Source organism: Rhinolophus hipposideros, assembly GCF_964194185.1.
Source record: "Rhinolophus hipposideros genome assembly, chromosome: 13".
Lineage (NCBI taxonomy): Eukaryota > Metazoa > Chordata > Mammalia > Chiroptera > Rhinolophidae > Rhinolophus > Rhinolophus hipposideros.
The window spans coordinates 7,443,722-7,457,613 of NC_138059.1; the positions used below are offsets into that span (position 1 = coordinate 7,443,722).

A 13,892-nucleotide genomic window follows, 5' to 3' on the forward strand; every position below is an offset into this window, starting at 1 on the left:
AAATCAATTTTTCGGGTTAAATCTAATATGTGAAAATCTGCTTTTTCACAAACTGTAGAAATAGTGTCTAGGTCTTGGACTGAACAAAAATAGACTACTTTTGTTATGTGAATATTTTATTCACATAAGAATTAGTTCTGCTATCTTCATCTGCCATCCGTCGTCATCCTACCAGACTTCTCAAAAAGCCCGAATACCTCAGAAGTCTCTTATTCAATTTGCATTTGGAAACGCAAAATGTATTTGACATTTTTATTTCTATCAGTTCTATTTAAGTTGGGTCAACATTTGTTGACTGCCCGTGACAGCATTTTTATTAAACTCAAGGATGCTAAATTTATACAATCCGAATTTGATTGCTGGAACTTTGCTAGCTGTTAACCAGGAGGGCAAGTTACTTAACCACCTGAAGCCTCAGTATCCTACCTCGTAAAATGGGAATAATAAAAAATGGAGAAGGATCTAACTCAGAATTGCTGGAATGATTGTTAAGAGGTCATTGTAACGATCTTAAGGGAGAGGTGCTCAACAAAGTGTTGCTAATTTTATTATCTCTGTGTCCACCATAGTTGCTAGAAATTGGGGGATATGGGCCCAAGGAAAATCAGTTTTCCTGTTCAAGGAGCTCACTGATTCATGGGGAAGGGTGAGGCACAAATGGGTAAGCAAATGGGGTATAGCCGGTCCCTGTACTAAGACCACACTAGAAGTCCACAGAACAGACTAGTGAACAACAGAAAAGGAAGTCAATTCTCACTGATATTAGGATATTAGAAAAGGCTTCCTGCAGAGGCAACATTGCTCAGGTTTGAAGGATGAGGTGGGTAGTGTTTTGAGGGAGGGGAATGGAGAAGGGGGAGTAGGGAAATGGCTGTGTACAAAAAGACACTGACTTGGCAAAATATTGTCGCTGGTACATAATAGAATCCCAGCCATAAGAAATACGCAGGAATAAATGAAAGCATGATAAGTACATGAACATCTCAAAGCAGTGTGTTGACATCTCTTGTTTTAAGTGATAACCACATGTTCCAAAAAGCCTCTCAAGACTTGTGCTGAGCTAATGCTGTCATTCGGAAACAGAATGCTTTAGGGCTGAATGGCATTGTGTCTTCCCAACAAGAACAATAACGTTTGAATCAAATTGTGTCATCCATGCTCTTGTTGTAAAACACCCTGTCCTAACACCCCTCCAGCAAAGGAAAGTTCAGAAGAAGTCAGCTGAGCAGATGCAATGTTTTCTCCCGATACATTAGTTTCAACTCCTAGGTTCATGAAATTCTTTGAGTTTTTTTCGGTAGCATGCTATGCTCATTCATCGGCCTGAGTCATTTTATCTGATTGGGTCCAACTCCCCCTCCTTGGCACGCCTCCTTTTGCTGCTGAATAAATCATACTGGGATATGTCCAGGAGGAAGATTTTCATAGGAAAGTTCCATCTGCATTCAACCCCTCATTTATTCAGGCTGAGTTCTCAGGCTCCCAAGGAGAAAGAATTGAGAAAATAAAGAGGTGTCTTCCACTGCCAAGTATAGTAATATGGTCATTAGCACAGATGACTTGGGACTATGAGAGAAGGGAGAGGACACAGCTGCCCACCCAACCTGCCTTAGGGTCTGCGGGAACCCCCCTTCCTCCCCCACCCAGCCCCCGGTCCTCCTCAAGTCCAGACTTAATAGGCACCCCAGAATTTCCGGGTAGCTGGTGAGGCTGAGGAGTCCAAGGAATTTAGGAGAAAGAAGCAAGCAGCGTTTCATTCTCAGGGATATATAATTCCGGGAATTATTTCACTAAGACCTAGATAAATGCAAAACTGGGGTTTTCTCGGGGGGAGGGCTGTTTTGCCCCTAACTTCCAGCCTCACAGGATAGGCCCTCTAGCTGCTCTGGGAAATCCTTACAGTTAAATGAATTCATCTACAAACGGGGTTAAAAATGGAATTGACCTTCTTTTTCAACTTGAGCATTTAATTTTGTTCTCTTTACTGAGGGATGGTAGGATAGAACCCTACAGCACTGGGGTGAAGGAGTCATCCCCAGGGTGTGGACCACATCCCAGAAATCCACTGTTGAGGGACCTGGTAAAAATGTGAGAGCCTTCTTCCCTCTTCTCCTGGGATTCTCTGTGCAAGGCCAGTTCTGGGTGTAAACCGAACCCCGTGTGTGTGGAAAAGAACGAATTAAAAGGAAAGATGTAAACCCCTTGTTTCTGGGACAAGGTGGACACAAATCACCCTGGAGGTGGTGTGTGGGTTGGGGAGGTGGGCCTCCAGCGCTATTCTTGCTCAGCGCAGGCAGGGGGGAGGGGAGTTTCTCTTCGCGAGGGCAGAGGCCATCACTCGCTCTAGAGGGGCAGAGAGGGCGGCGAAGCGATCATTGGGGCTTTCTTGGGACGCCACGGGGAGCCGCGAAAGCGCCCAGGGCCTGACGTCATTGGCCATCAGCTGACTGTGCTCAGGGCCCGGGCTCCACCGGCTGCAGCCACTGTCGCGGTGGCGGAGGTGGCGGCCCCCGCAGCTCCACCACCTGCAGCCGGGCTCGGGATTGCGGCGGTCGCTGTCGCCCTGCGGACCCTGCACCTGAAGCCCCTGCTCAGCCCACCGAGCTGCGCCTCGGTGTGCCCCCAGCGCCCCAGAAGCTTTGCCGGCATCCGCGCGCCGGAGCCCAGCGGGCGGGAAACCGTGGCTCCAGCGGGCGGCTGGAAACACCTTCCCCGGGTCCTCGTCCTGGACCCCTCCTATAAGCAGGGAGACACTTGGTGTGCGACGCAGCCCGGGGCGCGCCCTCCACCGGTCCAGACCGCTGTAGTAAAGAGACTCCGCAGGAAGCTGCTCTGGGGGTATTTTGCTTTCGATCCCAAAAGTTGGCTTTGCCAAAAGACGCCCCGGCGGTGAGGGCGGAAAGGACATCCTCAGTTCCGCGCATTGGGCTCTCCGAGTCCGTGGGCTCAGCGGCCTCCGAGTCCTGGCTGCGCACCTGCCGAGGACCAGAGCCAGCGCCTAAAAAAGAACAGCGGAGGAACCGGCCTGCGCTGCCAGCTGGAGCGCGGGATCTGCGCGCCCGGGCCCGGCGGGGGCCCTGTCGCCCGCCCAAGCCGGCAGCCGTCCCCTCCCACGCCGCTCTGCTCTGCTGCTGCCTTCAAGACCTGGGGTGTCGGGACCAGGTCTGGGTGCGGGGTCCCCGCCACCGCCCCCAGCCCACCCCCTGTTCCGGGGGCGTGGCTTGGCGCCAGGGCGGGTTTTAGTGGCGGTGGGTGTCTGAGCGATCTGACAGGTCTCCAAATTTCGCCCGGTGCCCGCAGCGCACTCCAGAGCGCCGGGTGGCACGCGGCGCTTCCCTGGACCCCGAAGCGTCTCGGGCGACTTCCCTGCGGCCTCGGGCCTCCTTGCTCGCCCGAACCTTACACCCGCCGCACCCACGGAGCTCGGATCCGCACCGGTGGCTTCTCTGCGTCCTCAGAGCTGTGGGCTTTGGAGCCCACCCCACGTTTTCCTACCCCCGCCTCCCGCTTCTCCCAGCTCCTGGCCAAATGGACTCCCGGGAGCGAAGGGAAGGGAATGGGAAGTGTGTATTGCAACTCCGCGGTGGCACAGCTGGAAGGGCTGATCTCGTCGTGTGGCGGAGACTGGGACCCTGAGGCCCTCCCCCTGCTCCGGGGAATGTGTGGGGCCCGAGCCAGCGCTGCTCGCTCAGTCCTCGCTCGGGAAGCGGAGACAGCCAGACATGAGCCCAGAAGGGCGCCTCCGCACACCCTCTGCTTCAAATTAACTGTTTGGTGACTTGTTGGCGCGGGGGCTACCACCTTTTCAACCCGCCCGCCGGGGCACCGGCCACCGCGTGGTCCCCCACTCCTCCCCCTTCCTTGCCTCCGCCCCCAGCTCCGCCCTGGCTCCCCATCCCGGAGCCATGGAGTTCTCCGAAGGGCTCTGTGCTAGCCACTGCTGCTAACTTCGCTCCCATCGCCTCTGCCACCACTGGTCACCCTCGGCCAGCCCCTCGCAGCCTCCGAGTCGTGGGCGTCCCGAGCCCAGTGCCGCAGCCAGGACCCGCCCGCCCGGCGCACGGCAGCAGCGCGGCGCCCGGGCGCCTCTTGGAGAGCAAAGACTGCGCCAAGACGCGGATCCAAGAACCAGTCAAGGAGCCTGAGCCCGGGAAGGGGGCTACGTGGCTCAGCGCCGCCGCGGCTTCCACCGACAAATAGCGTCCGCTGCCCTCGCCCAAGCTGCGCGGGTCGGCGGGAGGCCGGCGCGCAAGGACGCAGGGGTCTGCCACCATCCTGCTGGCGCCCTTTGCCCCGGAGCTCACTATGACCTGATGTGCAGGGGCCCTCCGGCCCAGGGCTCCTGCGACCGGGCGGCGGGGGACGGAAAGGCTCGCCGCCGATCTCCTAGGAGGCCGCCTTTGGGTCTTTAGGAACCCCCTCCCCCAGCCTCCTCGCCCGGGGCCGCGCCTCCCTCCCTGCGGCCTGGCGCCATGGAGCTCTCCGATGTGCGCTGCCTTAGCGGCAGCGAGGAACTCTACACCATCCACCCGACGCCCCCGGCCGGCGACGGCGGCAGCGGCTCCCGGCCGCAGCGGCTGCTGTGGCAGACCGCCGTGCGGCACATCACCGAGCAGCGCTTCATTCACGGGCCCCGGGGCGGCGGCGGCGGCGGCGGCGGGTCCGCCAAGGGCTCGGACTCTGCGGGCGGCGGCCCCAACCACCACGCGTCGCAGCTGTCCGGGGACGCGGCGCTGCCCCTCTACGCGCTGGGCCCGGGCGACAGAGCACACAGCGCTGGCAGCACCAAGGTCTTCCCGGAACGCAGCGGGAGCGGCAGCGCCAGTGGCAGCGGGGGAGGCGGCGACCTGGGCTTCCTGCACCTTGACTGCGCCCCGAGCAACTCGGATTTCTTCCTCAATGGGGGCTACAGCTACCGAGGGGTCATTTTCCCCACCCTGCGCAACTCCTTCAAGTCCCGGGATCTGGAGCGCCTCTACCAGCGCTATTTCCTGGGCCAGAGGCGCAAGTCCGAGGTGGTGATGAACGTGCTGGACGTGCTGACCAAACTCACCCTCTTGGTTCTCCACTTGAGCCTGGCCTCCGCCCCCATGGACCCGCTCAAGGGCATTCTGCTGGGCTTCTTCACGGGCATCGAGGTGGTGATCTGCGCCCTGGTGGTGGTCAGGAAGGACACCACCTCACACACGTACCTGCAGTACAGCGGCGTGGTCACCTGGGTGGCCATGACCACCCAGATCCTGGCAGCAGGCCTTGGCTACGGGCTCCTGGGTGATGGCATAGGCTACGTGTTGTTCACGCTCTTTGCCACCTACAGCATGCTGCCGCTGCCTCTCACCTGGGCCATCCTGGCCGGCCTGGGCACCTCGCTGCTGCAGGTGGTCCTCCAAGTGGTCACCCCCCGCCTGGCGGTCATTTCCATCAACCAGGTAACTCCTGCCAGCCTTGCTCATCCCCCCCCCCCCCGCCTGAACTCCCTTGGGCTGTTTAGAAATAGCTGTCTGAGAGGCAGGGCTGCCTGTTCCCTTTGAGTCCCCTCCCCCAGCCTGGCGCGCTGCCTTGTGCCTAGGAGGTCCTGGATAACGGGGATGGATTTCTCTCAAAGGAGTTGGAACTAAACGACCTCTAAAGTTTCTTCCAAGTCTCCCCCTCTCCTCTGATTCCGTGAGTAATTCTGCTCTGACATCAGCTTAGAAGCAGCCTTCATTCTCTTCCATGCACATCCACCCCAGGGTCTGCAGCCTCTGGAGCAGGAGACAGAGGGGAGGAGAAGCACCTGGTGTAGAAGGGGACCCATTCCTTAACAGCTTTATGCATGAGAGTCACAGCAGGGTGTTGTAAGGGACTCAAGGATTCCGAACTGGATTTCTGTGCATCTCTGCCACAAATCCTCAACTCCTGGAGGAATCAACATTTGTTAAGCACATACCAATCGCCAGTGTTGGGAGCCCTGTTATATTATCTCACCCAATCCTTCAGACAATCCTATGACACCTGTTTTATCTGGGGATGCTTTATTGCTTTGGGGATCTACAATGATATTTTTTAATGGAATCCAACCCCAGTGCTTTGAATAAATTAACCTCAGGAATTGGGGTTGGTGTGTGTGTGTGTGTGGGGGGGGGTATCATTGGCAAAAAAGTGCAAGTTTTGCTTAATTGAAAAGGGTATTTTGACGTGGATGGTTTGAAATATTTAAGTGGAACCTGATTCTTTAGTTCTCTTTCTCCTTTCTCCCCCTTTCTTCCTATCTTTCCCCATTAAATATGGATGTGTTTGTGTGAACAAAGTTCCCATTGTCTGTGAATGAGAAGGTAGAGAATGCCTCTCTTGTTTAAGTTCATTAAAATCAATAGATAATTAATGGCGTGGCACTTCCTTTGCCAAATGTCTGGTAGGTAGCAGGAGACTAACTTTGGGGGCTTCCCTAAAAACGTGGGAAACATGTCAGCTGAAGGACTTTCACGTAGACGGCTGATGAGAGCCACTGGGACGGCAGGCTGCTTTGTATATTCCTGCTCCAGCCTCAGCGTCTGTGCCACCTTAGCTGCATTGGAAGGTTAAAAACTCCTCTTCCTTGTGATCAGCTTTGAATATTGTCCCCAATGTTCAATACCTCTGAAATACCTATTCAATACCTCTGAAAATTGCTCCGGATTTGTAGAACACTGGCTCAGGAGAGTGCTTTACCCATCACTGACCTGCTGGGCTTCCAGTCAGTCTGAATCTCTTCCTTCTCTAATGGCTTGCTGTCCATTTGCTCAGGTTAGTTATCTGGCCGGCTGCTTTTACAGTGTTTTTTGAAGTCTCTCTGGGTACAGCAAAGAGTATATAAAGTACGTGGCTGTCATCATCAGGCATGAGATGGAGTGATGCTAGTTAAGGGCTGACCAGCTGAACTCCTTGTTAAAGAGAATAACGAACGTTTCCACAAAATTACCAGGAACGTTTAATGCCCACATATGATAAAGACCCACTTGGGGATTGTATAAAATTTATTTTAACTATGTTTCTTAATCCTGTGTGCACATGGATATGAAGCCCATTATCGTGAAAATCTCTCACTTTCTTCCAAGCTCTCTCTTTATTTATTTTTTCATTTTCTTTACTAGGTACCTAGACATTAGCAGATCTCTCTTCCCCCTTTACTCCTTTCCCTTTCCCCTTCTTATCCCCTTTTCCCCCCTCTCTTCTTTCTTTTCCCTTCTCTTTTTTCACTAGGAATTGTTTTCACAATGTGTCATAGCTATCTGATCAGTTTCAGGAAATTCCATTTATCACAACCTACTGCTTTGCATACGCTAGCCTTCCTTAGTACACACCGCTAAAAGATTCCATCAAGTCAGTTTGGAATAGTATTTAGAATAACACATCCTAAGTGGCAAATGATGAAAATTTTCTAAGTTCTAAGTATAGAGACACTTTTCTTGCCAAGTGAATCAAGAAAGTAAATTTTGGCTCCATATTTGTTTTATACTCAACTCAAATACTGCCAGATGGCAGAAGATTTAAAAATAACCCCAAAATGTCTTCCCACTCCTACCTCATCCTAAACAATCATTCGCTGTGAAAACCCAGGGCCTGGTACACGCAAGCCGAGCTCACTCAACTTTCTCTTTGGGTAGGGATTATAGATGAACTACCTTTTCTGAAGTTGAGTCACCTTTTACCAGACTCTGTGAACCAGAGCGCTCTCCTTCCCTGTAGGTGCTGAAAGAACCTTGTGGCTTTGGCGACAAAACGTTTTCCTTTGTCGCCCTCTAGAGGTTCAAGCTTCATTCTTAGATCCTGCAGATGGAGGATGAACTGGAGAATTAATAGCTTAAAAAAAAAAAAAATCTGTGATTGTTGAGTAGGTACTGTTTAGTTTTCCCTGCTTGGTAATACACAAGGTATGCTAAAAGAAACCTGCTAACGACCTCACATAACGACTGCGATAAAATCCTAACTCCTTTCCATAGCCTCCCCTACCCTCTATGAGCTGGCTCTTGCTTTTCTAATTTGATTTCCTTCTCCTCCACCTCAGGCTCCAAATACACTGTCCATTTTCTGTGTTTCAAATATCCCAAGCGCTTTCCCACTTCACAGCCTCTGTACCTGCTGCCTGGAGCAATTTTCCCCAGGTCTTCACGTGACTGATACATTCTCGTTATTCCAGACTCAGTTCTAATGCGCCTCTCTAGTGAATGACGTGTCTTATTTTCTCCAGAGCACATACACTACCTGAAATTAGCTTACTTGTCTATATTTATTGTGTTTCTTCCCTCTGCCCCCACACGCTCAAATGGAAACACCACCTTAGGGCAAAGATGCTGTCTATGGTCTTTACCACTTTACCCTCAGCACCTAGAAAAAAGCCAAGAACTCACAGCCACTGAATGAACAGGACGGCTCATTGCATGGGCAGTATTATAAAATACCCACGTCCCCTGACGCTGTGTTGGTGAACGCTTTCTACACACACACGTAAGTTATATGTACGTAAGGCAGTCTTTTACACATAATACCTTGGGAGAAATCCCTTACCTTTGTACAATATTTTACATGTAGCTGAGTGCCTTTACATACACTGTCACATCTAGTGATGACAAACAGATGGTATCATCCTTCATTTTCATTTCAGAGAAGAATGCCTGACTCTTGGAATCTTTAAAGGGACGTCCCAAAGATGACGAGCCTAACAGGTGGTGAGCGCAGGGTTCAAATCCTGGCTCCAATGCCCATCTTTCTTTAGAAACCCTTTAGAGGTTGTCCTTCTGAACACGTAAGCACTTGAAATGGCTCAAGAGTGAGGGGTACCTGTTTCACTGCTCAAGAGAGCCATACCCCATGTAGCACACGAATTAACACTTAATGAGAAAGCCAAAGGAAAATCATGAGAGAAAAATGACTGAATTTCTGGGAATAGGCTCTTTATAGTAAGCTCATCATCCTTCTCAGCTGGAGACAAATGTGTCAACTGAAAGCCATAAACACTGGAATATCATCTTTCTCTACATTAATCTTAATTCCTATTAAGAGGATGGCTCACGTTTAACTTAGTATTTTCAAGAAGCAGGAAGCTGGAACGAGTATACAGTCAACACAGGTGAGCAGCTGTTTCACTTCCCTGAAAATGCCGTTTTCTTTCTTTTTTTATTGGTTTCAGGTGTACAAAACAATGTACTACTTAGACATTTATCATTTATATCCCTCATACAGTGATAACCCCCCTTCCCCCATCTACTACCCCTGTGACATCGCACACAGCCATTACATTTCCATTGTCTCTATTCCTAATGCTGTACTCCGCTTCTTGTATCTATATGTATATATATAAAATTGTAGTTGACATTCATTATTGTTCAGCTTCAGCTTCAATAGTAACAAGTGAGCCAATAATCGCCTTCCCTTAATCCATGCTATGAGAAGCCGCCTTTCCACTTTCCCTCCTAAAGGGCCTGTGGCTTGACAGGGTATCAACTAAGTTGCAAATGTCCGCAGATACCCCGTAGGAAGAGATAGGCTCCTCTGTTCATTTCGGTCATCACGTGCTGTCCACTGTGCATACAAGATGGAACCTAAATGGGGCCACTCAGGAGGTTCCTTGTCATCGGCGAAGAGATGGTTTATGATTCCTCCACTCAGTAAACAGAGAAGTTCACTAAAGATGTGGACTTCCCACCCAAACAAAGAGACTATTGTCCCAAGCAGATGTGATCACCCATGTACTTTCTAGGTCCAAAGTGGCATTGGAAATACTGAGGAAAGGCTCAGAAGGTTCAAAGTGCTCCTGCTGTGTTTACCCTAACAAAGCTCAGCTATAGGTAACACCAGGGCTGCAGTTATGCTCACCCTTTTCAAGTTACATCAGCTTCACGTGTGTGATTTAAACCAATGATACCAGTGCCTTGATCCAGAGTCTCTCTGAGACACAGATTTCCCCCATATTTTAAATTGTTTAGCCTGCTCGATCAGTAGACCTATCTGAAAAGTCATTATAAAATGACATTACATGTATAAGTAAAATATTAATGATAAGGGGAGAGTTGCTAGGTTCTTTCACGGAGTAGATAATTCCAAGCCCTGTTGCCATAATTAGCGTTTTCCTCTCTTTTAATTGCTGGTGGCACTAATGTGAGCTACTTAACATTTGAAACTAATTTCATTCTCATGCTTTAGCTCATTAGTGATAAGACAGTGAAAATCATTTAGTTATTGAAAAATGGAGAGGCAGCAATAGGTAACCAGAAAGACTGCTGCATTATGCTTTCCTCTGCGGGACTCTAAAATGGTAAAGCTTGTGGCTCATTAGTCTTCTGTAACCTCTTCGTGAGCTAGAGAAGCAAAGTGTCAGAGTAGAGGTAACTCTAGGATAACTCTAGGAGCGAAGCCAGCCAGATATGCAAATCCAGGTGAGTTACTGCTCAAAATCATTCTGTCAGATTTGAATTTCCCATGCAGCGTTTTCCTTCCTACCTTACACACATCCCATCAAACGGTAGAGACTAGAGTCAGGAAAGTTCTAATTAAATCAGTCATTAGAGTGGCTAATAGCAAGGGACTTTTACCGTTTGGCCTTTAAAATGGTCTTTGAGGGGAAAATGCCTTGTGATTTCTAGTATGAATAGGCGGGGTCAGGTTTTGCATGTGCTTTCAAATGTATTTCTGATCATTTAAATCAAGGATTGACTTCACAGGAAAGATAAAGTGAGTGAAATGGAATTACCAACATCTCTCCCCGACTTATAAAGTTTAAATGTAAGAGTATATTGTATATTCTTTATCTAAGTCTGCTAACTCATATCAAATCAATGGAATAGTATGACCGCTTAATGTACAGCAAGTGGCATGTAATTTAAACCATCCTAATTTGGTAGTAGATGTCAAGTAGCCACTTCCTTCGAAACACACAAGTATCCATTAAATGAGTGTACCTCACTAGTTAATGGTATGCATTTTTCAAATCCCAAATATCTCCATTTCCGTACATTTTCCTTTAGCAAATTCTTATGTTAAAAAAAAAACAAACCCATAATAATTGCCTCATCCCAGCATGTCTGAAAAAATGACTTTCAAAAACAGATTTGAGTGTCAATGTCCCCAAGAGATTCCTCTGAATACCAGGAAGTGGAAATATTCTCTCTACCTTGTAAAAAGTACCCAGAGATTGTCCTTTTGGGTTCTATCTTTTGGTTTCCCTGTGGGGTGGCGATGGGTAGAGAGTAGGCTTTGCAAAAGATATTTTTAATGACTTCTAAAATGACCAATTACAGCCAATCAGCCTGGTCTGTAGACACCTGGTTGTGGTGTCTGATTGAGAGAGAGTTGTAAAATGATTGTAGGGTGCGTGCTTTGCCAGATTGAATTATGAATGTGTTTTCCTTCAGATCCGGGAATGTCACCTGACTGGCCTCCGTGGGTCGGAGCATAATTAGATTCAAACGGGGAGGATGAGGCAGACTTTACTTCTGTAACAGCTGCTTCAATGTCACGCTAAGTAGGACAAATGCATTATTCATATTTACACCTTGATGATTGAGGGTATTTTAAGAGTGCCGCAAAAATAAGTGAAACCAAACATAAAAAGAAAAGGGATTAAAAAATAAAAAAGTTTATCCCAAATTCAGTGCTGCTGGGAACGAAATCAACGGATAATACTACCTGATGTGACATGTCACCATTGTCTAAATATTTCTTAGGATGCTCCTCTATTCATTTCACAAGGATGCCGACTTCAGTGGGTCCTACATGTGTTTATTTTCAGAGTATAGGCGACCCTTGCAGCACACATCTTTAACCTTTCCTCTCACCGACAAATGGGCCCCATGTTGATTTCCTGCAAGACCAGCAGGGCCCAGAGTACACAGGTGGACAGCATATCAGTTCCCTTAACACACTGCTCTTGAAGTAGATTCTTTGCTTTCTCTGGGCTGGTATTTAAGGTAACAAACACTGAAGCTCGGCGAATTTCTGTGATCTGCACCTTTGAACCTCAGTTAGCAAGAGCATGGGTTCTGTCAGTAATTTCTTTTCTTCTCCAGCATTTTCTTGGGTCTCCAATAGAGGAACAGTGTCTTGGGGCTCCAATAGAGGAATGCTACTTTACCCAACCCAGCTGGCCATAACGGCGGTGAAAGCCAGAATTATCTGCCCTGCGCTTCCCCAGGAAGCATAATTGGATTTACACACTCAAATTATATCATATGAGTTTTGTTTATGAAGGACTATTTTAAGAAGTCAGGTCACTTAAGCAGCACTTGGGAAGCCAGCTTTTCTCACTGAGAGATTTTTCAGTCAGCCCTGCAGGGTAGAGGAAGGAACACAGGGTAGAATGATTAACTGTTGAGGTGCCAGACATTCCAAGGGAGTCCTGGCCTCATCCTGGTAGGAATAACAGCTATCCTACCACTGATTGCAACTACGTGACCCCCTTCTCACCGAAGGAACTGGGATGACAATTCAGTGTGGTGTCAGCTAAGCCTGCAGTTCATTGTTTCTGTGATATCTCTGCAGTGGAATCTGATCGGCCACGGCTGTGATTTGATATTTGAATTTCAGGGACGTAAATCACGTATTTAATATGTACGATACCTTGCACATGTATTAGTTACAGGCATTTTCTATCCCTTCCATCCCTCTTCCTGACTTTTTTGACTGAACTCTCTTTTTGAAGCCCCAAATTCTCCTAAATCAGGAAATGATAAAATTATTCATGGTGAAGGCACGAGCTCGATGTGAAATTAAATCATATTAATGTTTTGGGGTTTTTTTTTAATGAGTAAATTTTTAAAACTGCCACCTCTATATAAAGTGCATATCAGTATAAAATTTTCACGCGAATCGAGAACTATTTTTGAACCATTGTGTAAACAACACGTTCTTGTCCTTTGTCAGCTGGTTTTCCAGTTGACTAGAGTAAACCATTTCAGAATCTTTTCTTCTATTTGTGTGTGTGATTACATGCTGAATACACATGATTGCTTATAAAATAGATGACTAAAGATTAGGGACTGCATAAGCAAAGTACGTATATTTCTTTAATTTAGAATATGGGAATAAGAAATGCAGCATACAAAATTTAACAGAAATGGACACACACAAAAAAATAGAACACTGAGAGGCCTGGGGAGAGAAAGGGTGTAGAAGAGATATGGTGGGTGTTCTCAAGTATTTGGGGGTGCTTCCATGATGAGGAGAGAATGGTTATGTTATGTGTATCCTCCAGAACAAAATAAAGACCAGTGGGTGGTCGCTATAGCACCAGAGATTGAGGCTTCGTAACAAACAGTCCTGCCCAAGGGGCTGCTTTTTGAAGTGATGAGCTCCCTGTCAAGGAATTCTTCGAGGGAAAGCTATATAGCAATCGACAGGTGATGGCCGGAAGGAGACTGCCATGCAGAGAGGTCATTTCCACAAGGTCAGGTGAACACCACTGGCTGCATGTCCAAGCCATCATGGCTGCTTTGCAGGCAGGAAAAGGGAGAGGGCAAAGGACAAAGGGCAAAAGGCCAAGATTGCCAACTGAGTCAGCTGCCCATTTAGGAACTCCTCTGGAATCCCAGCCCAGCGATGTCGGCTTATAATTCGGGTACCAGAATTCTGACGCAAGACCACTTCAGCAAGAGAGAATGGCAAAAGAGACTAGATTTTACAGCCCTTCCAAAAGTTAAGATTGCATTATGAAGAAGGGAAGAAGGAGATTGAGTACATAAGTTGTTGAACAAATTGTTGACTGCTGTCACGCAGGGTCTCTGCTCCCGCTCCCCACACTGGGTAATGGCTTAGCCCGCCATTTTTCACACCTTAAAACCTACCACCTACAGACCAGTTTGTGTCCTAACAGGACCAGTTTGTCTGTCAACTGCCTAACAGCAAAAACAAAGCCTGATTTTGGATATTGAAACCCAATG

The 13,892-nt window shown here is 48.5% G+C and overlaps 1 protein-coding gene and 1 long non-coding RNA gene across 3 annotated transcripts in view; one reads left to right on the forward strand and one right to left on the reverse strand.

The window, feature by feature from the left end:
* Positions 1-5,172, reverse strand: part of LOC308506618 — a 30,792-nt gene extending 25,620 nt beyond the window's left edge. The window contains exon 1 of the long non-coding RNA XR_013994742.1: positions 5,054-5,172. This is a non-coding gene — a long non-coding RNA (uncharacterized lncRNA). The remainder of the gene's footprint in view (positions 1-5,053) is intronic.
* The window catches only part of ADCY8 (adenylate cyclase 8), a 171,613-nt gene continuing 160,222 nt past the window's right edge, over positions 2,502-13,892 (forward strand). For both annotated transcript variants that reach the window (XM_081070317.1, XM_081070318.1), the window contains exon 1: positions 2,502-5,429. In XM_081070317.1, the coding sequence (XP_080926443.1) occupies positions 4,473-5,429 (957 nt within the window). In that variant the 5' untranslated portion in view covers positions 2,502-4,472. The remainder of the gene's footprint in view (positions 5,430-13,892) is intronic.